The sequence below is a fragment of the Rousettus aegyptiacus genome, unplaced genomic scaffold (assembly GCF_014176215.1).
Source record: "Rousettus aegyptiacus isolate mRouAeg1 unplaced genomic scaffold, mRouAeg1.p scaffold_m13_p_2, whole genome shotgun sequence".
In the NCBI taxonomy this organism is placed as follows: domain Eukaryota; kingdom Metazoa; phylum Chordata; class Mammalia; order Chiroptera; family Pteropodidae; genus Rousettus; species Rousettus aegyptiacus.
In genome coordinates this window covers 77,223,181-77,248,092 of record NW_023416295.1, presented here as the reverse complement: position 1 = coordinate 77,248,092, position 24,912 = coordinate 77,223,181, and the positions used below count along the sequence as shown (strand labels likewise).

At 33.9% G+C, this 24,912-nt stretch overlaps 1 protein-coding gene across 20 annotated transcripts in view; it reads right to left on the bottom strand.

Moving 5' to 3' along the window:
- NCKAP5 (NCK associated protein 5) overlaps positions 1 to 24,912 on the bottom strand; it is a 909,219-nt gene that overhangs the window by 467,268 nt on the left and 417,039 nt on the right. For 19 of the 20 annotated variants that reach the window (XM_036235766.1, XM_036235765.1, XM_036235763.1 and 16 more), the window contains one exon: positions 14,224 to 14,287. In XM_036235766.1, coding sequence (XP_036091659.1) covers positions 14,224 to 14,287 — 64 coding nt within the window. Of the gene's footprint in view, positions 1 to 14,223; positions 14,288 to 18,803; positions 20,436 to 24,912 lie in introns of those variants that run through there. The other variant, XM_036235779.1, reaches the window with a different exon arrangement.

The following is a 24,912-nucleotide window of genomic DNA, read 5'->3' as shown; positions in this document are numbered from 1 at the left end:
TAGGCTAACACTGATTCAGGCCCTGTGGAGTTCATTGTCATGGCAAGCAAAGAAAAAGGACACTGTACTGTGTCCCCAAGAAGAGGGATTAATCACATTCCCTGTTCTGCCCCTATCCCAACCACCAGCGCTACACTGTGAAGAGAAATCTGAGGGGGAAGAAGTAGCGATCCAGAATGCACTGCCCAAGCCATTGCTATGCAGCCTCCTTCAGCTTCACTGTACCCTCTTCAACTACACAGATGTTCTCAGAATGCAAACATGCACTGTGCCAGCCATTAAAAACAACAACAACAACAACAAACTTTCTTCTTTTGATCCCATATTTCCCTCTAGCTATCACCTCAATATCTGACTGCTTTCATGCTACCAGTTTGTGAAAGAGTGACTCTGTATTTGAGGTCTCCACTTTTGTTCCTGGTATTTTCTAGTCTAGTCTAGATTTCCACACTTGTGAGGCTACAATGAGATGCCTCAACACACCCAAAGGTATGGTGTCAAAGAAGGCCAGAAAGGGAGCCCGGACTTTCATCTTTGGTGGGTGGCTGAGCTCTCTGACCCCCACAATGTAATTGGAGACCACTAGGGAAGTCTACACTTCTTCCTCTAATGAGTAGTAATGGGCCCTCCACACTGCCACCGTCTCCCCACCGCCACCGGCTCCCCACCAGGGTGATGTCAGAGGAGGCTTAGTGAAGAGACAGCATTTCTCACCATTGCTCAGCGGTAATAAGGCCAAATTCCTTAGTGTCATGGAGGGCCATGTGGGCAACAGTGACAAGGTACTCCTATTCCTTTCGCATCCAGGGAGAATGTCAGTGGAGGCCTGGTAGGGAGCTGGAACTCCCATCCCTGCACCGGAGTAATGAGAACCACCTTGGGTGTCAATGAAGGCTGATGGGGAACGTGAATTTCTTCCCTAAGCTGCTAGTAACGAGGCAGAAACTCCCACTTCTCCTGCTGTCAGCGTCAACAGAAGTCCGGCAGTGCAGAAGGTACAAATAAGGTCCAGAGTTTCATAACATACATCAAATGTCATTGAAAAAAATTGCGCATCATGCAAAATACCAAAATCTCAAGTGGAATGAAAAAGGACAATGAACAGATGCCAAATCCTCGAAGACAGATTTTGAAAAAGAACAACAAAGTTGGAGGGTATTCACTCACAATTTCAAAACTTCAAAACTTATCACACAGTAGTACTTGTGCCACTTGATTACTCCAGTAATTAAGACAGCATTCTACTGGCATAAGGATAGACGCAGAGGTCAAAAGAACTGAAAGCCCAAAAACAAACCTTCACATTCATGTCAACTGATTTCAACAAGTTGCCTAGATGCTTCAATGGGGGGAAAGAACAGTCTTTTCAACAAATTTTGCAAACTGGATAGCCACATGCAAAAGAATAAAGTTGGATCCCCTTCTCGAACAACACAAAAATAACTCAAAATGAATCACAGACTTATATGTAAGAGCTAGAATTATAAAACTCTTAGAGAAAAATTTTTGTGACCTCTGGTCAGGCAAAGCTTTCTTAGTAATGACACCAAAAGATATGACAAAAGAAAAGATAAATTGGAATTCTTCAAAATTAAAAATTTTATGTTTTAAAGGACTCCATCAAGAAAAGAAAAAGGAAATCTATACAATGGGATAAGGAATTTACAAATCATATATCTGATAATGAACTGATATGTCCATAAAATGAATTATGTAAGAATTTCATAGCTGCCTTATTTAGACCAAATTGGAATTACCCCAAATTTCTGTCAAAAGGAAAATGGATAAACATTGTGATGTATTCACAAAATGCAATACTATTCAGCTAAAAAAAAAAAAAACCACACACAAATGCACAATACATGGATGAATCTCAAAAACATTATGTTAAAGGAAAGAAGTCAAACATCAAAGAACGTATATTATATATTATATACATATATTTAAATACAATCTAAGAAAAGGCAAAACTAATACATGAACTATATAAATTATATCAATGGTTGCTTATGCAAGGGTGGAAATGTGTGACTGAGATGGGTTAAGAAGGAACTTTCTACGGTAATGAAAATATTTTATACCTCAACTGGAAAGTTGGCTTTACAACTAAATATATCTATCTAAATTCATTAAACTGTACAATCAAGATATCTATATTTTACTGTATGTCAATTTTACTTTAACTTCTTAAAGTACAAGAAGAAATGAAAGTGCTATGGTTATACTGTCCTATTGCTCCCTGTTCCCTTTTCAAACACAAAACACAGAGGCATAGAAAGCCATTTCATCCACCTGTGGGACTATGAGACTCATCTTTGTGCTTTTCGTAGTCTTCTAAAACTCCTATCTTGTTAGAAAATGGAATAAATTCTGCATAGTTTCAAAGTTTCCTAATAGAGTACTATCTCTAGCTCCAGGATCTAATTTGAAATAAGAGGAAGGAAGGTGGACCTTTAACCTAAGTCATCTTGCTGGCCAGTCCTGGGATTAGCAAGATGTTCACTGTGTGGGGAGTGCTCCATGGTGGATAAGCATACTCTCTTCAGGAATACCATTTCTACTTGGAAGAATAAGATGCTGTAGACTGATCCGGCTTTTCAAACGTAGTTTAAGACAGAACTCAGCTATGTAATCCATGACATTATTCTGAGGATTTTTCCAAAAATTCCTAGAATTTTACATCTTTATATCTATTGTATCTGTTGCTACTTAAAAGGGAGGCATGTTTTTGCTCAACAGAAGTACATGCTTTGTACTGTGTCTAAGCTCCATCTTTTACTTTCACAGTTTATGACACTGGTATCTTTCCGAGATGTGCCTTCATTATGCCCAGATCATAAAAATAACATATTTTTTAATATAGTCCTCTGGGTGAGCTAATATTTTCTTCTAATTTCTCCTAGCTTCTCTTCTGATGGTATTGTGGTTCAGTTTCATTATTTCAACATTTTAATTTAAATTCATTTAAGACTGTTAAGATAAAATGTTTTTAGAATTCAGAAAATATTTCAAAAATATGTGGCATCACTTAAGTCCAGCCAGATTTAAGAGATAAAAGAAAAAATTCATAATATTTATTTTATTAAAAAATTAAGTAAATAAATATAAGTCAAGCTTTTTTCCCTCCCAGAAGTATTCATTACCTAAATTTGGTGTGTGTTGTTCCTATACATATTAGATTTTTTTCTACTTATACATCAATAATATGTTTTTGAGACATGTCCATGTTTTTTTTTTCCCCATACAGATCTAGCTCATTTTAACTACTGCATATTATTTTACTATTTGAAGAAATCAATTGGCTCATTTATTCTCCTCCTGTGGGAACTTGAGATTGCTTTGACATTTTTAGCATTAGAAACAGTACTAACGTGTATATCTTTGTATGAGCCCCTTAGTTTCTCTAGGATCCAAACACAGAAGTAGAATTTCTAGATCGCAGGCTCTGTTTTATATTCAACTTTACTAGGTTATCCAAAATGAATTTCCTAAATGTTTACATCACTTAAATTACTACCAACAATATAAAAGAGCTCCAATTTCTACATATCCTTGCCTTCTCACATTTTCAGACTTCTAGAATTTTTCCAAATAGATGGACATGAGATGCTATCCCAGTGATATTTTAATTTATGATCTGTATTTTTCTAAACAATAAATTTTAAGTGTTTATGACCACTGCACCTTCCTACTAGCTTGCTTTGTAAGTCTTTTGCATTGGCCAGCAGCTGACCCTTACACTTTGCTAATGATCTTATAAAAAAAAAGAACAAAAAACAGATTTTTGCTCCTAATGTATTCATATTTATCAATTTTTCTATGCCATCTACATTTGTCTTTGTTTTTTAAACTAAATGCTCTCTTATTTCAATATTATAAAGATATTACCTTACATTTACTTCTAAAAGTCTGAAAATTCTGTTTATTAAAAAAAAAAACTTTGATTCATATAAAATTCACTTCTGTGCACAGTGTTTGGTAGCAATGAAATTGTATAATTTGGTATTTAAATTCTCACAGTGGCTTTTTTGAATTATCCATTCTTTCTCACTTAGTTGTAATTCTATTTCCGTTATATATTTCCATATATCTCAACTCTCTCCATTCTGTTCTGGTTTATTTGCATATCTTTGCCCAACACCGCACTAGTTTAATTGCTTTAGCTTTAGAATAAAAATCTTCATGAGTGGTAGGGCACAACATCCCCCTATTATCTTTCTTTAAAATCATGTCATCTACCTATATTTTTTTTCATATTAATATTAGAATTAGCTTTTTGTATACTGTGAAAACCCTGTTTGGATTCTGATTGGAATTACATAGAATGTGTAAATCAGTTTGGGATAAGTTGATATCTTTATGGTATTGAGTGTTCCCTTCCAGGAATATATGAGATATCTCTCCACTAATTTTGGTCTTTCTTTATAATGTTTAATAATTTCTCCATCAATATCACATACCTTCCTAAAAAGTTCCTTAACAAATTATTTTAAGTACTGTCTTTTAAAACTATGCTTCATAAGTGTTGATTGGTATGTAGAAATTCTATTGACTTGTGTCTTCATTTTATATTAAGCAATCTTTGGTTTGTCTAAAGGTTGGTCTAAAGATTTCCTTAGATTTTCTACTTAGACAATTTTTTTTTTAAAAAATACAAACCATGCTTTTTTCCCCCCGACACTTATATCACTTACTTATTTTATTGTGCTAGTTAAGACCAGCTACAACAATGAATAGAAACAGTAACAGGAGGTATCCTGTTTTGGTTATGGATTTTAAAAGAAATGCTTCTAACATTTCACTACTAAGCACAAAGTTTACTGAAGATTTCAGTAGACACTTTTTATCAGTTTAAGGAAATTCCCATTTATTCTTGGCTGACTACATTTTAAAAAAATACTATGAACTGAATTTGAATTTAATCAAATGTTTCAATATCTATTGAGGTTTTGTTTTCTTTGTTTAATCTATTACTTATGTCAATTATTTTAATGCATTTTCTAATGTTAAGCAATCACTGCACTCGCCATATCTTAAATGTGGGCTGTGCACAGTAACTTCTTCCCAAGAGGACAGTGTGGAAGGGAGTGAAGACAGAGAAACTTCACAGTGGAAACTAGACAAAGATTGCCTCAGCCATGTGATCAAGGCTCACCTAAATAGTGATGTTAGACTGATAATATGCAACCTTGATATGATGTGATGAAAAACACACTTTAACTTGTGGTCTACCTCTCAAAAATATAACCTAGTCTAATCATGAAGAAAAACATCAGACAAATTTAAATGAGACAAATTCCCCAAAATATCTAACTAGTGCTCATTAATCAAAAACAAGGAAAGTCTGAGAGTCTGTCACAACCAAGAAGAGCCTAAGGAGACATGACAAGTAAATGTAATAATGCAAGTCCTGGATGGGACCATGGAACAGAAAAAGTACATTAGGTATAATTATGAATAAATTTGAATAAAGTATGGACTTTAGTTAATAAGACTGTAACAAGATTGGTTCATTAATTGTGACAAATGTACAATACTAATGTAAAATAATTGGGGGAACTGGGTATGGGGCATATGGAAAATCTCTGCACTATCTTTTCAACTTTTTGGTAAATATATAACTATTCTAAAATGAAATGTTTATTTTAAAAGAGTGAGTTGAGGATAGTTTCTTATTTTCTTTTTTCAGCACCAGTTTGTATAAAATAGTATCTCCATCACTAAAGGTTGGTCGAACTCTGTAAAGTCATCAGAGCCTGACAGCATTTTATGGGGACATATTTTTTTAAAAATTATCATGAAAAATTAAACATTTATAAAAGCAGGAGGAAAAGTATATCTTTTCCTTAATTTTTATGATTATCAACTATGGCCAATTTTGTTTCATCTAAATATTACTTTCATCTAAATAATACCTCCCTCTTCCAGTATTATTTTGAAGAAACCCAGATATTAAAGCATTTCATTGGTAAATATTTCTGTATGTGCCTCTAAATACAGACTTAAACACACACACACACACAACCACAACACACACAACCTCAACACCAAAATTAAACCCAAACATTAACAATTCTTAATATCATCAAACACCTACTGTTCACATGTCTAAATGTCTTATAATTGTTATGCGTATGTGAATTAATTGGTATTGATAAAATTTTTCTGCCATTTCTTCTTTTTGTACTTTATTGGTTCCGTTTTTTATTTCATTATTTCTTTCCTCTTCTCTTTTCTTTGGTTTATTTTAATATTCTTTATTACTGCTAGAGCTGGAGATTTGTCAATTTTAAATCTTTTCCTATTACATGCATTTAAAACTATACATTTCAAGATAAGTATTAATTTGATTAAATCTCATAAGTTCACACCTAAATAGTGTTTTCATTATCATTCAGTTCCAATATTTTTAATTTATTTTAGTTGTTTAAAAATTAATTACTTAAAATACTCTATATAATTTTCAAAGTTATCTTTTTTGGCTGTTATTGATTTCTGATATTAATGACTATAGACAGATCATGAAAAGCATGACGCTGATGTATTTGTATAGTAAGTATCTTATATTATAAATTTCATGGAAGTAAGGATTTCATTTTTATTCTCTGCTTGATATGTTGAATACATAAATGAACAAAATAATATTATTGCCAAAATTTAGTAAATATATATAGAAACTTGTCCTGAAGTTTGCAACTTACCATTTAAACTCTTAGAAAGCCAAGTCCACTTGGCTTTTTAAATGATTAACTTGGCTTTTGTAAGCAATAAAATAATGTCCTGGATCTTTTTCCAAATATGTCTTGTGGATATTTTTCAGCCAATGATAAATACTGTGAATGATGTATTGTCCAAGTTGCTTCTCTTTTTTCGATGATACTTCAAATGCAACTGCCATGACAGCTTCTAACACCAGTATATTACCAAAAACAGACAAGTCCAAGCTGTCTATGCTGCTAAAACCCCCATTTTTCCAAAATCAATTGCAGTTCTGTACACTGATAATAAAAAAGTTATCAGAAAAAAATAAAAACCAATCGCATTTACAATTGCATCAAAAGAATAAATACCTAGGAATAAATTTAACCAATGAGATGGAAAAACCAAAACACTGAAAACAAAAGACATTGATGATAGAAACTGAAAAACACAAAAATAGATGGAAAAATACTCCATGTTAACCAAATCGACCTACAGATTCACCACATCCTTATCAAAATCCCAATGGCATTTTTCACAGAAATGGAACGAACGATTCTAAAATTTTTATAGAGTCACAAAAGACCCTGAACAGTCAAGGCAAAGCAATCTTGGTTTAAAAAAATAAACAAAGCTGAAGGTATCACATTTCCTGATTTCAAACTATATTATAAAACTACAGTAATCAAAACAGCATGGTATTATTATGAAAACAGACATATAGATCAATAGAACAGACAATAGAACAGAGAGCTCAGAAATAAACCCATGCATATATGGTCAATTAATTTTCAATAAAGGAGCCAATAATATACAATGAGGAAAGGACAGTCTCTTCAATAAATGGTATTGAGAAAACTGGACAGCCACAAGCAAAAAAATGAAACTAGACCACTATGTTATACCATACATAAAATTTAACACAAAATGGATAAAGACTTGAAACCATAAAGCTAATAGAAGAAAACATAGGCAGTAAGCTTCTTGATGTCAATCTTGGCAATGATTATTTGGATCTGACACCAAAAGCAAAGGTGACAAAGGCAAAAAGTAAACAAGTTGAACCTCATTGAAGTAAAAAGCTTCTGCACAGCAAAGGAAACCATCAATGAAAGGAAAAGGCAGCATACTGAATGGGAGAAAATATTTGAAAATCACATATCTGATAAGGGCTTAATATCCAGAATACAAAAGAATCATACACCTCAATAGCAAAATAATAATAATAATAATAATAATAATAATAATAATAAATGATCCAATTTAAAAATGGACAGAATATCTTGACAGACATTTTTCTAAAAGACATATAGATGGTCAATAGTTACATGAAAAGGTGCTCAACATCACTAATCATGAGGGAAATGCAAATCAAAACCACATTGAGATATCACCTCACACATAGAATGACTATGATAAAAAATACAAGAAAGAAGTGTTGGCAAAAATGTGGAGAAAAGGGAACTCTTGGGTACTGTAGGTAAGAATGTAGGAATTGGCACAGCCACTATAAAAAAACAGTATGACAGGTCCCTCCCCCCCCAAAAAAAAAATCAAAAATAACACTACCATATGTTCCAGCAATTGCATTTCTGGGTATTTATCCAAAGGAAGTAAAATCATTGTATTCAAAAGATATCTGTATCCTCCATGTTCATTGCAGCATTATTTACAATAGTCAAGATGTGAAAACATGGAAACAATCTAGGTGTCCATTAATAGACAAATGAATAAAAAATGTGAGGTGTGTGCGTGTATCTGTATACGCACACACGTCAGAATATTATACAGCCATAACAAATAGAAAATCTTGCCATTCGCAACGAAATAAGTGGAACTTGAGGGCATCGTATTAAGTGAAATAAGTCAAACAGAGAAAGTCAAATACTGTATGATATCACTTCTTTGTGGCCTCTTTAAAAAAATAAACTCATAGATAGAGATTGGTGGTTGCCAGAGGAGGGGAAGGGTATCAAAAGGTAGACATTTTTCGGTTATATAATAAATACATCCTAAGGGTGTAATGTACAGCATGGCAACTATAGTTAGTAATTCTGTATTGCGTATTTGAAAGCTGCTAAGTGAGATCTTAAAAGTTCTCTTCATAAGAAAAAAAGTGTAACTATGTATGGTGATGGATGTTAACCAGCCTTATTGTGGTGACTATTTCAAGTCATTGTTATGTACCTGAAACTAGTATATAAATTATAGCTCAACTTAAAAAAAAAAAAAAAAAAAAAAGCTTAATTTACCATGCATTCATCTTAACTTCCCTTCCTTGACTACTACTAGTTAGAAACCAGTTATATCATCCACTGGGCTACAGTGAACAACCATCTTCCAATTCTATCAAAACTCAAAACTTGACCCAAAAAAGCTAGTAGTAGGACATGGAATGTTTAGGGACCATAGCTCCATGCCCTTCTTACTCCTAGGTTTTCAAACTCTGAATTTCCCTTCTTGGCTGCCTTTTGTCTACCAGAGGTCTGACTATCCAGCTGTGCACCAATGGCAAGAAAAAAGGCATACTAGGCAAAATCCTGACTGTTCACCAAGGCAATGTCTCCTGGGTTTTGCAAAATGTTCCTGTTTTTACATGTGTCTCTTAAGTTGAAATAAATTATTTCTTCTGGTTTAAATAACAGGTATCCAAAACTATGACTTTTGATTTTTACAAGTTACTAAAAAAACAGTTAACTTACATGCTGTTGAGGGCAGGGAACAAGGAGTTTAAACATATGACTAAATGTAAACCTCTGAAATGCTGATATTAGAAGAGATCCTTGCTGTTAAATTGGCACATACTAGAAACTATGAACAGATATAGACCATGGGAATGAAGTTTCTTCAAAGTGTTTTTATCCAAGTTTGTATCAGGTAACCCAGACAACTCCAGTATCGGCACCATAACAGACTGTCCACTGTGGAACGGAACAAGCAGGGTTTGGTAAAGAGTATTTCTGCCATAAGTTTGCCTCATTTTCCAACAAGGGGGATCCAAAAGTTCTGATCTCCCTACTTCTTCAAACTCTTTTTCCCCCTCAATTTCCTAATGTAACTGTCAATATCTCAATCTTTGATTATTATTCCTTGGATGTTCATTGTGCAAAGAAAAGGATGTACAGTTGGTTATGAATTTAGCTGATGGTACAGTAGGGTAACACCCTGCCGGTGTCTAAATATCTGGATACAGAGGAAAACGGAATCTTGTAACAGGATAAATGGGATTCTGTGTTTTATAATTGCCTTGAGCTGAGTAATAAAGAATTAATGTTTTTCTTTTGCTCGAATATAAATTAATCACTGGATAAAAAGGAACCTCACAGTATTGAGGTTTACATAATTAACCTAATCATTTTTAAAAATCATTTGGCAGGATATTGATCCTTTGTCGATATTAATATCTTTTCAATAAAAAAGTGGTAGAATATTCCTCTAAATTAAAAAAAGGTAAGGAAACAGCAAAAACAACAAATAAGTCGTTGTTTATATAATTTGAAACAAATTATTTTGTTATAAATACATATAAAAATATTTTTGCAATTTTTTTGAAATCAAAATACATATTTTTAACTCATGAACTCATATTCAATAAGTAAATATATCTTTACAATTTTGGAGAAAAATATGATCAAAAGGAACCTGCCCTACAAAATATTAACAAACTATAAATTTCAATCCAAACAGTTAAGAATACACAATGGTTAATGGCAAAGCATAAGCAGTATAGTAATTAATCCAGATTAATATGGGTGTTTGAACTATAATAAAGGTGATAGAAGCGTTAGATGGTTTCATGAATGATGTCGTGAAATTAACTATCAACTTGTGAAAACGTTCTTTTTGATCCCTACTTCATACCAATCTAGAATTTGCAAAGATTTACATCAAGAAAAATAAGAACTAGGTACAATCTAGAAAATAATGAGACTGAATAGCTTTATACTCTTGGGGTAGAATGGACCTTTTTATGTATAACAAAATTTAAGATGGCATTAAAGTCTAAGAATAGATGTTGCAGTAAACTAAGCCAGTGATAGGAGCACAAGCATAATTTCCTAGAATGAAGAGAAATATAATCTTACAGCAGTTTGTGAAAAATAATGAAAGATATGTAGGAAAATAATGGTGATAGTTATTTCATGAAAGAATTAAGAACAAAGAAAACAAATACGAAACATCTTATACACTGAAAGAAAGCATTCCCAAAGACTTCAGTTAAGAGAACAAAAGATCATTAAGAAATGATCAAAATGAGTAAATTAACATGCCCATGGTCACACAACTAACAATTGGTAGAACTAGACTTTGAATTCAGATCTGCTTCCCTTTTAAGTTCATGTTCTTCTTCCTCCCCTAATATGTATTAACTAAGCATTAAAAAGAAATCCCTCTACCTGCAATGTGGTGCCCTGGACTGAATCCTAGACCAGAAAAGGGATATTATTGGAACACCTGGTGAACTTCTAATGAAGCCTGGATTTTAGTTAATAGTAACATGCCAGTGTTAATCTCTTAGTTTTGAAATTTTATCATAGTTATATTGAGATGTTCACAGGAGAAAACTGGTTAAAGGGTATACAGGTGTGCAACTTTACCGTAAGTCTAAAATTATTTCAAAATAAAAAGTAGGCTAAAAAAATAAAATAAATATCTCAAAAATGGTACCGTGGGTAGTATATTAAAACTTACAAGTAATGAGATTTATTGCATAAAGTCAAATTTTAACAGGGGAATGCTTTACATCAAAGGTTTTGATTATAACAGGTTCATTGATGATTTTAAAAATATCTGCCTCAATTATATAGCTTTTTTGAATATATTTCTTAAATAACTTTTCCCATACCATTTTTCTTGTCATATGGATACAAATGTAGAATACTATAAATAGTAGTCTTTAAAAACAAGGTGGTCTGGTTGTGATGAACTGCTTTCCATTTCTGCTACAGAACTGACAAAATTCTGGCTTGTAATAGCAAGAATTAAGTTTAGAGAGTAATAGAACTGCCTAATTTAAGGAGCTGTCATATGAAAGAATCAGAATGTCAGAAATAAATGAATCCCAGGAGCAGAAAAGCTGAAGTATATAATTAAGTAGAAAACTCAATGCGGGGGTTAACTGGGTAAGGAAAGAGGGAAAAAATATTGAAATAGAGGGAGAAAAAAATTAAAGGACATTAAGAAAAATCAGGGCTTATAGGCTCTAAGGAACTGAGATGTGATAAACTATGGAATGGGGGAGATAACAGTGATACGAATAATGGTAAGTCATATCACATCACTGCCCCATTCAAAGTCTTCCAATGGCAGAAGCCAGGGATCTCTGGGACCCTTGATGACTTACCCTCTGTCCCCCCAGCATTTCTTTGACTTTTACCTTCTGTTACTCACTCTTCCTCTAACTCCTCATCAGCCGTCCTATCTCCATGGTTCCTCAGGCACTCCAGGCCTTTGCACTTGCTGATTTCCTTGCATGGGAATGCTCCTCCCCCAGATATCAGCATGGTTCACTCCTTAGCCTCCTCCAAGTTTTGCTCAAAAAGTTACTTCTCAGTGGTTAACTATTTGAACACCCAATTTAAAACAGTGATCCCCTAGAATCCCCAACCTCCCCTATCTTTATCTTATTTTCTCATAGTTGCTTCCACCATCTAACACTGTAAGTATGCTGAATGTCTGTTTCTCCAACCAGTAGAATGTAAGCTCTCAGATTTTTGCCTGCTTTTTTCACGGATGTTTCCCCAGTGCCTAGAATTGCACCGGGCACACAGTAGATGCTCAATAAATATTTGCAAAATCAATCAATACATAAATGTGGTTTTTCTCATTACCATCATTACATTAAGAGAATAAAACACTGGTAACTTTTTCAAAGTCATTTTTTGAGCAACCAGAATCATCTTTTTGTCTGTTTGCTTTCTGGATATTTTCTGCCATGAATAATTACTTCTATAATGTTTTAAAAGGGGGTTTTATTTTGTAAGACTATAGAATTGTCTGTCTGTGATGACTTCAACTCAGGCCCATTTATTAACAGAGTCAAAAAAGATACTTTCTTTGGAGATCTGCTTTTTTTTTTTTTTTACGAACTTAAGTAACGTTTAGTTCTTACTAGAAAAAGCTCTCCTTCATAAAAGCCTTACATGAAGAAATGTTCAGTAGTATGATCCACTAAACTAACAGAATCATACAAGTCACCATCTTCATTTTAAAGATGAAGATACTGAGACCTAGAAAATTTAAGTCACTTCCTCACATTCGATTAGAACACAGCTGAACAGAAGCTAGCCCTGAACAAAAGATTAAAATATTACAGAATGGCCTAACCCTACACATTTCGCATCGCAGTAAAAGTCTAGATTGAAATTTTTCAGCTTACCATTTCACTAAACCTTCATTTTCTTCAACTTATTTCCAATTCATTGCTCAAAGATACTTGGGAACAATTGTTTCACATTATGTGAACATTCGAGATTCTCTCTGCATTAAGATCACTAGCAGAGCAAACAATATGATCCCCTAAGTATTTTAGCATGCTCAGGGGCCACTGTACCTTCCAGAACCCACTCAACATTCAGCCTCCTACTCCAGCCCTTTACTTTCCCTGTGGGGAAAAGTGCATGGCCAGTGTATTTTACAAATTTCTTACTCTTTTCAGTGGATGCATTGTCAATTAACTTTCATGGAATCAAATAGAAGCAGCCTTCGGGATCTAAAAATGCATTACTTCTCTTTTTCAAAAAAAAAGCTAATTCTTTTGCTGAAAAATTGCATGCATGCTATTGTTTTGTCTTATGCAGGAAAAAAAAAATCTGGCGTGTTATTTTTTCCCTCAGAGGTAGCAGCTGCAGTTAATCCACACATGTATATTACCGGGGTCCCCAAGCAGTCATCTCTGATGTTAGCATAGCACACAGGCAGATACCTGGGCAAAGACAGTCTATAAAATGAAGTTGCTATAGACCAAAACAACCATGTTGATTTTTAGCACAATCCAAAACACGAGGAAACATCAGTTTTCTAGACAACACATGCTGAAAAGGACAGGGAGAAATGCACTGCAAATAGTGAAGAGAAGGAAAAGGACAAAAGACGATTACATTAGCAAACATTATAGTGTTCTTTTAAGTTGTTTGTTTTTTAGCATCAAAAAAACTGAGAAGCTTGAAATATGTTTGACTGTCCTCCTCTGAAAATCTAGGATTCCTCATTTATAGATATTGCGCTCCCAACTGGAAGCCTGGGCATCCAGCATACATTCAGAAAATTAAGTCTTATAAACCTTTGAACATTTGAACGCCCTCTTCAACACTTAAATAGTTATTTTTCCTCTCTCTCTCTCTCTGACTGTGCAAATGGCAGAGCTGTCTAAACTACATTATAAACACATCATTTACCAAAACAACATTCCGTTTGCTGCAAGCAAATATTTTCCTTAGATATCCTTAATGAGACAAAATGCCTTTCAAACCAGAGACCTTTGTAAGGGAGGTTCAGAATCAAGAGAAACCAGCCGGGACTTACCATGGCCCCCTCACTTCTTCTTTGGGCAACTTCTCGCTGCAGACGGGCCACAGCCAACTTCTCCCTGGAGAAACAAAAGCGCATGATTACTTGACCATTCTTCTCAGGGTAGAGGTACACTGGCATGGCTTGCAAACATTCTTTTGAGGTCTCCAGAGGAACTCCTTCCTTGGTTTAGATCACTTCCTCCACTAAACTTTCTATAAATATTTAAACTGATTGGTCATTAGTGCATTGTTTTCATTGAGTGTCATGAAAGAGATTTTTTGCTTTGGGTTTTACAATAGTGAAATAAATGTTGAATGCTGAGTAAAAGCTTCACTTTAAGTTCATAAACATATATCATTTTAAAATAAATTTTCTGTGTCCTTTCTATAGTAACTTTGCTCATACATATTTTTAATTATTTTTGTTTCTTTGTTGCTCTATGTTGATACTGAATTTTAAAAAGCAAACAAAACATAACTCTGTACCAGTTTTGAACGAATAAAAGAAAATTGTTTGCAGCTTTGCTACATACAGGCACTGTGCTGGCCATTTTACCTGATCTTCTATGAGCCTGACAACAACCTTATAATAGGTTTTATTAACCTCATTTTATAGATGTGGAAACTGGTGCTCAGCCATGCTAAGACCCCAGCTAGTATGCAGTAAATATTAGGATCGAAGTTAGGTTTTCTTTATTTGAAAGGCTAAATAAAATTTTTGTATATCATTTTTCAAGGTCCAGAAAAAATATGAATATCATTTTTTTTAGGAACTAGAAAATATTTAGAATTAAAAATCAGATTATTTATTTTAATATTCTTTATTTTACTATGGGGTTCATTTTGTATCTTTTCTAATTGTAATTCTGATTTCACTTACAAAAAAGCTAATATTCACCAAAATTTTAAGAATACTTTTAAAAATGATAGATATCTGCATTTTGGACAGCTTTTCAATTATTCTTTAAGAAGCTGATAAATTAACTAGGGGTAAGTGAACTCTTCCAGTAATCCCCAAATCTTAGCTTTAACAAGAATTTTCCTTGAAATCCTTCTACTAGTATCAAGATGTGACACTTTTTAATGATGTTTTATTACTCAGCCTTCCCTTTACACAGGACTCACTAGCTGCAAACAGCGAGGAAGCAACTCAATTCCTAGATGAGTGAGGGGATTTCTTCCCTCCTAACTGCCTGGATCTTTGAAATAAATGCCTATGACTGCCAAGAAGGAATGTGCACTAGTTTGGCTAAAGTTGAGTAGCTTTTTAGTAGGAGTAGCTCTGTTTGAATAAATACCTAAAGACACAGATTAGGAGGAGAAAAACTAGAACCAGGAGACTGTTGAGGGATACTAGTTTTGAAATCCTGGGGCAGATCCCTCTGTGAAAGAGGACAACAAAGAAGATAGGAAGAAGTCATAAAAAGAGGGAGCGAAGCACCAATTTTTAATATAAGAAGGGCAAAGTCTATGTGTGTTCTCTGAGCCAAGTCCTGATGAGCAGACAAAAGCACAGATAACAGCACAAGGAATTGAAAGAGAAAAATGGCTGACTTTTCATCTAATATTAAAATTAAACACAATAAATACCCATAAATGGTGAAAAATGAGGAGGAGGAGGAGAACAAGATATCTTATACACTATGACCCAGTATTCCACTCTAATGTATAAACTCAAAAGAAATTCATATAGATATTTATGTGAAAGGTATGTACTAGAATGTTCACAGAGTGCTATTTATAATAGCCTTAAACTGAAAATGCACATTCCCTTTAACAGTAGAATGAATTAACTTGGACATAGTTGTACACTGGAATACTATAAAGACCGAGAAGGAATAATCTATATCTAATCACAACATATGGAATACTACAAACACACTGCTGTGTGAAAGAAGCAAAAGGAGAGCAGTGTATACTTTATGAATTAGGTATGTAAAGCTCAAAGACAGGCAAAACTCCTATCCAGTTTGATAAGGCAAGAAAAAGAAACAAAAGGCACAACTATAAAAAAAAAAGAGGTAAAACTGTCTCTTTTCACACATGACACAATCATATAAATAGAAAACCATTAAGAAATTTACAAAATAACTATACAAGTAATAAGTGAATGTAGTAAAGTCACAGTATACAAGTCGATATACAAAAATTGTGTTTTTATATACTAGACTCAAATAATTAGAAAATTTAAAATTTAAAATCTACAATAATGTCAAAAACATAAAATACATGGGGAATACATTTAACAAAAGACTTGTTATATAGCTACACTGAAAACTACAAAACGCTGCTTAGAACAATTTAAAAAAATTACACATATGTATGTATATATATATATAAATTTATACACAAACACATAAATACAGACATACTATATTCATAGATCAGAAGGCTTAATATTATGTCAAATTTTGTACCAAATTAATGCATAAATTATTTCTTACTGGGATGTATAACTCCACCGAACTAAATAAAGACAAAGATGTGAGTGGTAGGAAATGAAGAATCCCATATAGAAGAAGAAAAAAGGAAATTCTTTTAATTAACTAATTTACTTTTGGTTAACAAGATGACCCAGTTATGTAAGACTCTAGAGAACAACTGATCTGATTTCAGCAAGAGGATGGAGAGTTTCCAAAGAATGGCTCCTAGAAAAAACCAAGTTGATCAAAAATAAATTAACCTATGTGTTTGTAAACATCGAGATGACTTCTAGAGGTGTAGTGGAAAAGTCTGTTAAGAATTAGGGAATGGAACATGAAAACCTAAACCAATGGCAGATTACAGCAATTGTTAACTCTAGGAAAGAGTGAAGTTATTCTAGAAATGCAATTCTAGAACTCTATTAGACTCAGCTGTGAATTGTATTTACTTTGTTTTACCATTATAATTAATTAAATTAATTAATTTATAACAATGAAACAATTAGGAAGAAAGAAAGTGTGGACAGATAAGTGGTATAGACAATACATAATGTCTAAAAGTAATCTAGTTACAAAAGTATAGATGTATTATTTAGATACAAGGATGAAAACCCAGAAGACAGAGCTAAAAAAATATGGAAATTAGTTATGCAGGGTAGTAAGATCTAGAGGTAGAAAGGGAGAGGTGTACATTTTATAAATCTTATAATTATACTTGATTTCCAGACTATATATGTATATGACTTTGATTAAAAGCTTTTCAAGAATATGTATTTTTAAACTTGTTGGATCACTTTATTTTATTTTTTTACTAAAAACATTATGATGATATTGAGTGAGAAAGAAAGAGAGAGGGTGAGGAGGACCTCAGCAGATTATTTACAAACTGAAAACCAAGTGATTCATTGTCATGGCCCTGAAAAGAACCTACTGAAAATCTTTGGTAAAGGAAAGAAAAATGAGGACTATCTATAAGCATCAAGGAAGCTTTGGATAAATATTTTAAAGTACATACTGCAAACAGTTTAACATTTTATAGTGGTAATTTAAATTTAAGAGTTTTAACTTTTGTACTTTTTTCACTAAAGTATAACATACACAGAAAAATTAAGAAATCTCAAATGCACAGCTTGATGAATCATCACGAAGTGAACAATTGCTTGTTACGACCACCTAAGTAAAAACTAGAACATTATGAGAACTGCAGAAGCTACTCTGATGTTAATTAAGTAAATATAACACTATCTGAACTCATCTGCCGCATTGCTCTCTATGCTGAATACAGACACATTTAACTTCTATTCTAAACTATATGATACGCAGTATTATATTTTTCTCGATTATTTATTCAGTCTATCTTTTCCCCTAAGTAAGTCCATAAATTTCTCCTCTACCACAACAGTGGCAGCCAAAAAAAGTGCTAATTGATGTCCTTTTGCACGTGGTCAGTTGTGGTGTAATTAATATCTCACTGTACCAGCTGCTTCCCTGAATGTTGAGATCATATATGGTTCATTTCTACAACACCTAGTAAGGGCCATTCAGTAGGAACAAAATAAATGTTTGTGATTTGCTGAATGAGGACTCAGTCACAGAATCTAATATCAGCTTGCCTAGTATAATAATTTTTTTTAATAATACTACCATTTTTCAGTTACACATTATACAATGCTCACACTTGCACACAAAATGATTCCCACAGGGCACCTTCCAGTTCTGGTTGGCCACAAAAGCTTTTTCATACACATTTAAAATTATGAAAAGCACAGCTCCTACAGCTACCGGGTGAATACTTAGTAAGCTTCAACCCAGTGAATTTCTATATTCAAGTACTAAATGAGGGAATAGTAGAACAGCAATTGTCATATATTTGAGTCATAGGACCCTTTTGCACTCTGAAAAATTATCAGGGTCCCAAAAGAGCTTAAGCTTACATAGGTTATATCTACTGATATTTGTCACATATAAATGAGAATATATAGCTTTAAAAATATTTATTAATCCATTAAAAATAATAATAAACCCATGTTAACATAAGTAAAACATTTTTACAAAAAATAATCCTATATTCCCAAACAAAATCAAATTTCATGAGAAGAATGACACTGCTTTAAAATTTTGCAACTATCTTTAATGTCTGACTTAATAGAAGACAGTTGTATTCTCATACCTGCTTCTGCATTCAGTCTGCTGCAACAGCGTATAGGTCAGCATATAGGTCACGTAGTTTCCAGGAAACTTCACTGTACTCTCATGAAAGAATGTGAGTAAAAAAACCAAGTATCATCTTAGTGTTATTATGAAAACAGTTTTGACGTTGCAGAACCTTTGAAAGTGTCCTGGGAGCACCCAGGATCCCAGGACCACACTTCAAGAACTCCTCTCTGAAGATAAAGAACTAGAAATGGAAGAATATTCTGGAAAATTTCCTGGAATCATCACTCCTAATTGCTGAGTCTTCAGAGGAAGATTTAATGGTAATGCAAAGATTTAAGTAGTTATGCAAGTGTCACTTTGGAGCATGCTCTATAATTGTTTTAAATCATTTATACGTATGCTAATAGCATGTTAACTTTTTACAAGAGCAATAGCATAAAGAATACCTTTCTAGAAACAGAGTAAGAATCTAATTTTAGCACTATTATCCTTCTAAATGGTAAAAGTCTACTAATACAGTTTAAGAGTTAGAAACATTGCTATTTTATCCTTAAAAGAGATTGGCTTTCTTACACTATTAGGGATTATCACATGGTATGGGTGATTGTCAAAGCTTACTCAATTCAATTTGAAAGAAAATTTCAAAGGTTTTAGCCATTATGTAATTTTAAGCAGAAAAACATTGATAAATCATAAAATGTTGTGATCTGCCCACACATTATATTTTTTGGTATTCAATAAAGAAAGAAAATGTGGATGAACCAACATAAAAGGGTCATCTCTAAAGTGGAAGCATGTTCACCATCTGACTTGGAGGAACAGAGAGTAAAATATGTCAAATCAAAAAACATCAGCTGTAGCTTTGACCTACCACCATGTGAACAGAGATGTGAGCAATTTCAGTCAGCCATGTGGAAATGCGTGACATAAACATGGGGAATTTCAGAGTAGTCTGGGTCACAAAGAAGACGTTCCTCAATCACAGCCCTGCAATGTAGCCCTCCTCATTTACAAGCTGGAAAATTGCTGAAGTCTTGTTATTTGGGAGCTACTTTGATTGAAAGCGGTTAGGTGGTGAAGGAACACAATTCTAAGAGTAGTAATGCAAGTGTCACTTTGGAGCATGCTCTGTAATTGTTTTAAATCATTTATACAGGAAATGCAACACATGCAATGTGTTGGAGCAAAGCCCCTCCTCTCCAAAGGATCTCAGTAACAGCCCTGGGTCTTCTGTGGGGTGAGTGGGCAGGCAAGACCAAGTGGTAGCTAACTCCTGCTACAGCAAGGAAACTCCAATTTTGAGCTGTTTTATATATTAGGCTTCTAAAATATTTCCTTTGAAAGGGGTTTCAAAGCTAAAAAAACAAAATAGGATTCTTTTTTGAGGTACAATATTTTCTATTTCCCAACGTTTTCAAGTCTTTGGGATTACACATGTGTATTTTGTTAGCAGGAGTTTCTCTCACAATTGTGGGGTTTTTTGTTTTGTTTGTTTGTTTTGTATGAAAGAAGAGTTGTCATTCTTTATTAAAATTAAGGAAGTGATAGAGTTGTTGAACGGGAAATATCACCTAGCTAAAATTCTCAGGATTTCTAGATGTTAACATTTACAGGATCAAATCATCAACTTTAGCAAGGTATTAAAAATAAATGGGTCTGTCTTTTATTATTATTATTATTATTATTTTTACAGTAATCTCATTTGCCCTGGGTTTAGTAGTCCCTTGGCAAACCACATCTTCAAACCCCTGGGGTCCCAATATATGTGTGAAACCAACTGGGACCAGCATCTTTTTCATGCAAATTCCGGGTTCTTAAAAACAGCTTTGTGTAAAAAATAAAGAATCCTTGACTTGCAAGCTACCCAAGGCAAATTAACCACATTCATATACACATACACTCTTGCTCTTATTTGAAGTCCGTAGCTCATCTGCTAGAAACTGGCAACTGTGCTTTTGCAATGCATCACTGTTTTGTGTTTGTAGCAAAGCCAGTAGCTCATTATGAAGGTGGTACTGACTTTATGATTGCAAAACAAATGCCCGGGGATATAGATATATAGATATAGATATAGATATAGATATATATATATATATATATATATATATTTTTTTTTTTTGAAAGCCATAGGCCCTTATTTACAGAATAGAATTAAAAGAAGGATATAAGGAATATATACACAGTGAAACAAATTTCTGTCAGTTAAATGCAGAGAGTATTTTTCTCTTAAAAAATAAAATAAAATAAAATAAGGCAGAGCCACTTTTCTTATTCAATTTTATATCCAAATGACGAATTAATCTCAGGTTTCTAAAGTCCTTCAATATAGCCCCAGACAATCTCAACTAAAGATAATAATAAACAACAGCAAAATTATTGGTGTGAACCATGGACCTTCAAAATACCATCAACACATCTGCAAGTTAAGCCCATGGAAAGACTGTCTTCAATGAAGCCAACAGGATGTTGGCATTTGTAAAATCCAGAAAAGACGTGAAATGTTTGTATGTTTAGAAAAGCATTCCCCAAGGAGAAAGCAGCTTGCAAAGAGGGAATATATTCAGTTTGTGATGTGTGGAGACCTCAAACTTAAGGGCACTGCAGAGCCATCTGTTGCATTGGCGTGGGAGGCAGATCTGTCTGGAGACAAATCAATGTTCTAATGCCGCTCTATAGGAAGTTAGCACCCATGCTGAATGGGTGAGAATGAGACTGTGCAGCCCTGCTCTCTACCAGGCAGATGGTACCCCCCTGAGAATGCCCTGAAGGAACAGCAGCACAAGCACTCAGGGTAAATGTGAAGAATTATTTCTACTCATTGTAAGTCTCATTGCACCAAATACTCTATGCAAACAGTGCAATTTGAAAGGTGCGGCTCCAAAGGCTCATCGGGCAAGCTGTCAATATAGTCAGTATTCTGTGTGTTTTGATGAAACTTCCAGCTAATTTGTGCAATTTCTACTTGATTTTTCTTAGAAAAAAATAAACCATAACAACTAAGTTGCTCATATATATATATATTAAAAAATGTCTTGGGCCTCTTATAAACCCAAAGTCAATCTCTTTTACTATGATAAAGATACAGTGGTATTATAGAATCCTATAAGACCATCCAAAAACTTCATGTTAGTTCTAGTTGTTAGGTTAAGCTCCTATATTCTAAAGTATTTAAAACTCTGTTATTTTTATGTGTTATATTGTATATCTATCTCTACTTTAATTTAGTCATAATATTTTGCTAACTGAGTATATAATCCAGTGATGATGAAAATTCTAATTCATTCAGCAAGCACTTAATGTGAGTTTACTCTAGGTCTGGCCTGGGTCTAGGTACTGGGAAATAAAGAGAAATAAGGTAGTTCCAATTCAAAGAGCTCAGGGTCTAATAGATAGAGAGCACACCCAAGCAAGCCACTGTCATGAGGTGCAAAAAGTATAACACAAATCTGTGTTCAAAACTGGGTTTTAAAATGAATGTTAGGTAAATTTTATGAAAAAAAAAAATTAACTCCCTCTATGGGAAGGTTCACTCCACTATTTCTAAGAACGTTATTTTTAAATTTCATGTTTTTAGCAGCAAGTCATATTGAAAAACAGTTTTGTTCCCACAAATATTTTAGTTGTAAAGAATCTCTATTACATGTTTTGATTATTATTCCCTAAATTTCTTAATAATTTTGTATGTGATGGTACTGGACTTCAGTCCAGCTCCAATTTCTGCCCTTTTGGTCTTAATTTTATCCAGGTCACTTCTTTCAGAGATATTTGACCACCCTTTTTAGTCTTTTCCATTCTAATACATCATGTAATACTTTTAAAAGACAGAGGTGAATAGTTACTATGTAAAGCACTATTCTAAATGTGTTACATGAAATATTTAAACCTCAAACAATCCCATGAGGTAGGTATATGTTATTATCATCTTGCATGATATACAGCAAAGATTCTCAATCTTTTGGGATTCAGATTCAGAACCTCTTTACGCTCTGAAAAAAAATCACTGAGAACTCTAAGGAGCTTTTGTTTATGTAGGTTTTATCTAGTGATATTCATTATATTCAAAATTAGAACTGAGACTTTCAAATATACATTAATTTATTTGAAATAATAACAATTCCATTAAAGGTTAACATAAACAACATAAAATTGTGAAATATGTATAATATGGATTCTGAAACAAATATTAGTAAAAAGAGTGGCACTGTTTTATACTTTAAAAATTCTTTTAATATCCAACTAACAAAAACAACATCTGGATTCTCATATCTGCTTCTATATTTAGTATACTGCAATGCCACATGTTGAGTAGCTTCTCATACCCAGGAGTGAATGAGAGTGAAGAAGGCAAATAATTTCATTATTCTTATAAAAATAGTTTTGATCTATATATCTCCAAAAAAGTCACAGATTCCCTGGAGCTGGCTGGCCCACTGTGTGGGCACTGCTGGTGTACAGTGATGCCTACCCTCCATGGCGAAACTGAGGCTCGAGTAGGCTGGCGAAACATGCCCATCTTGCCACTGCTCTTAAGTTTAAATATAACCATGCATTTTTTTTTCAAATTTGAAAAATAGCAATAAATACATATTTGGTTAGAATCTAATTTGTTAGAATTGGCACTCCTGCATTTACCATCACCTGTTACCACTGTCTCTACTGCTAGAAAAGGAATCACAAATAATGCAAGAAATGATTGACGTCTCCAAGGACGAAACACATTCTTAACCATTTTAATGCCAATCAGTAAGAAAACTATGGATATAATTTTTCAAAAATACACTGAATTTCAAGTACTATGAACCTATATTTCTGGCAGAGTACAGGAAAAATACTAATGAAACTCCCAATACAAACCTATGCTCAGGAATAGGTTTTGTGTCAATTAACATCTCTCCATATTTCTTCCCTACAAGGATCTCACCAGATGCCTAAGAGGAAATGATGTAGATGATTACTCTCATTTATACCCTGGGGCAAAGAGTCACACTCTAAAATCTTTGAAAAAAGTTTCAATAAATCATCAGCCTTCCCCATTTCTAAGTAGGCGCCAGGAATAAGAGTGTGGTGGAGACCTGGTACATGTGTGAGGGAAGCAGGTCTGCTCCCCCAGGAGGCTTAGGACCATTCTCTGCACACACAGATGAGTCCTGGGGAGTCGCTCACCACAGAGGCGGGACAATGCGGAGTGCCCGGTGCACCTGTCAACTGGGCAGATGGGGAGACGGGTGGCAGCAGTCCCTGAGTAATGGGTAAACTAATTAGCCTTTCCAAAGGAGATTATTTAATTACTCATCCACTCGGATATTCAGAGAGAGAGCATATTTTAGTGAAACTTTTAGAGCTACAACCCAGAGAAAAGAACTTCTTCATACACTTTTTCAATACATAATGTCAGGATGGGCTCCAAAACTTTAAAATACCCAAAGCTGCCATTTTATTATATACTTTAGGGGAATCTCTTCACATCAACAATGCATAAAAGTCAGTAAACCGAGTGTGTATTCTAAATTGCTGACTTTTACACGATTTTGTGCAGCAATAACTAAGAGGCAACAGTACTCAAAAGAGCCAACATGCATACCCCACTGATTGTGGGAGAGAGTGGGAGTTTCATAACGTTGTGCTGTGCTGATTAACAAACTCCCTCCTCAGACAGACAGACAGACTGGCAGGCAGGCAGACACACACACACACACACACACACACACACACACACACACACACAAAGTAGAGATTTTTTTTAAAGAACTTGGTGTGTTGAAATACAGACCTTACTGAAAACAAACACACACCATAATTTTAGCAGCCTGCCTTTCTGAAAGTCTTTCATCCACATGCTTGTCCTTATTGAACTTTCGAAAGCTTTCTAATTTTTTTTTCTAATCTTCTAAATTTCTAGAAAATTTTTTTAAAGTTTCCTAAATTTTATGCCATATAAGTATTCTAAAAATTATTCTTTACTGAATATTCTTTCACTCTCACAATTGGAGTCTCAGATTGAACCCACATTTTCATTTAGTGATTCATTGATTCAGCCATACAATGACTTGTGCCATCGAGTATATTGCAATTACCTGCTTACCTATTTCTTTCCTCTACTGAGCTATAAGATCCAGAGGGCT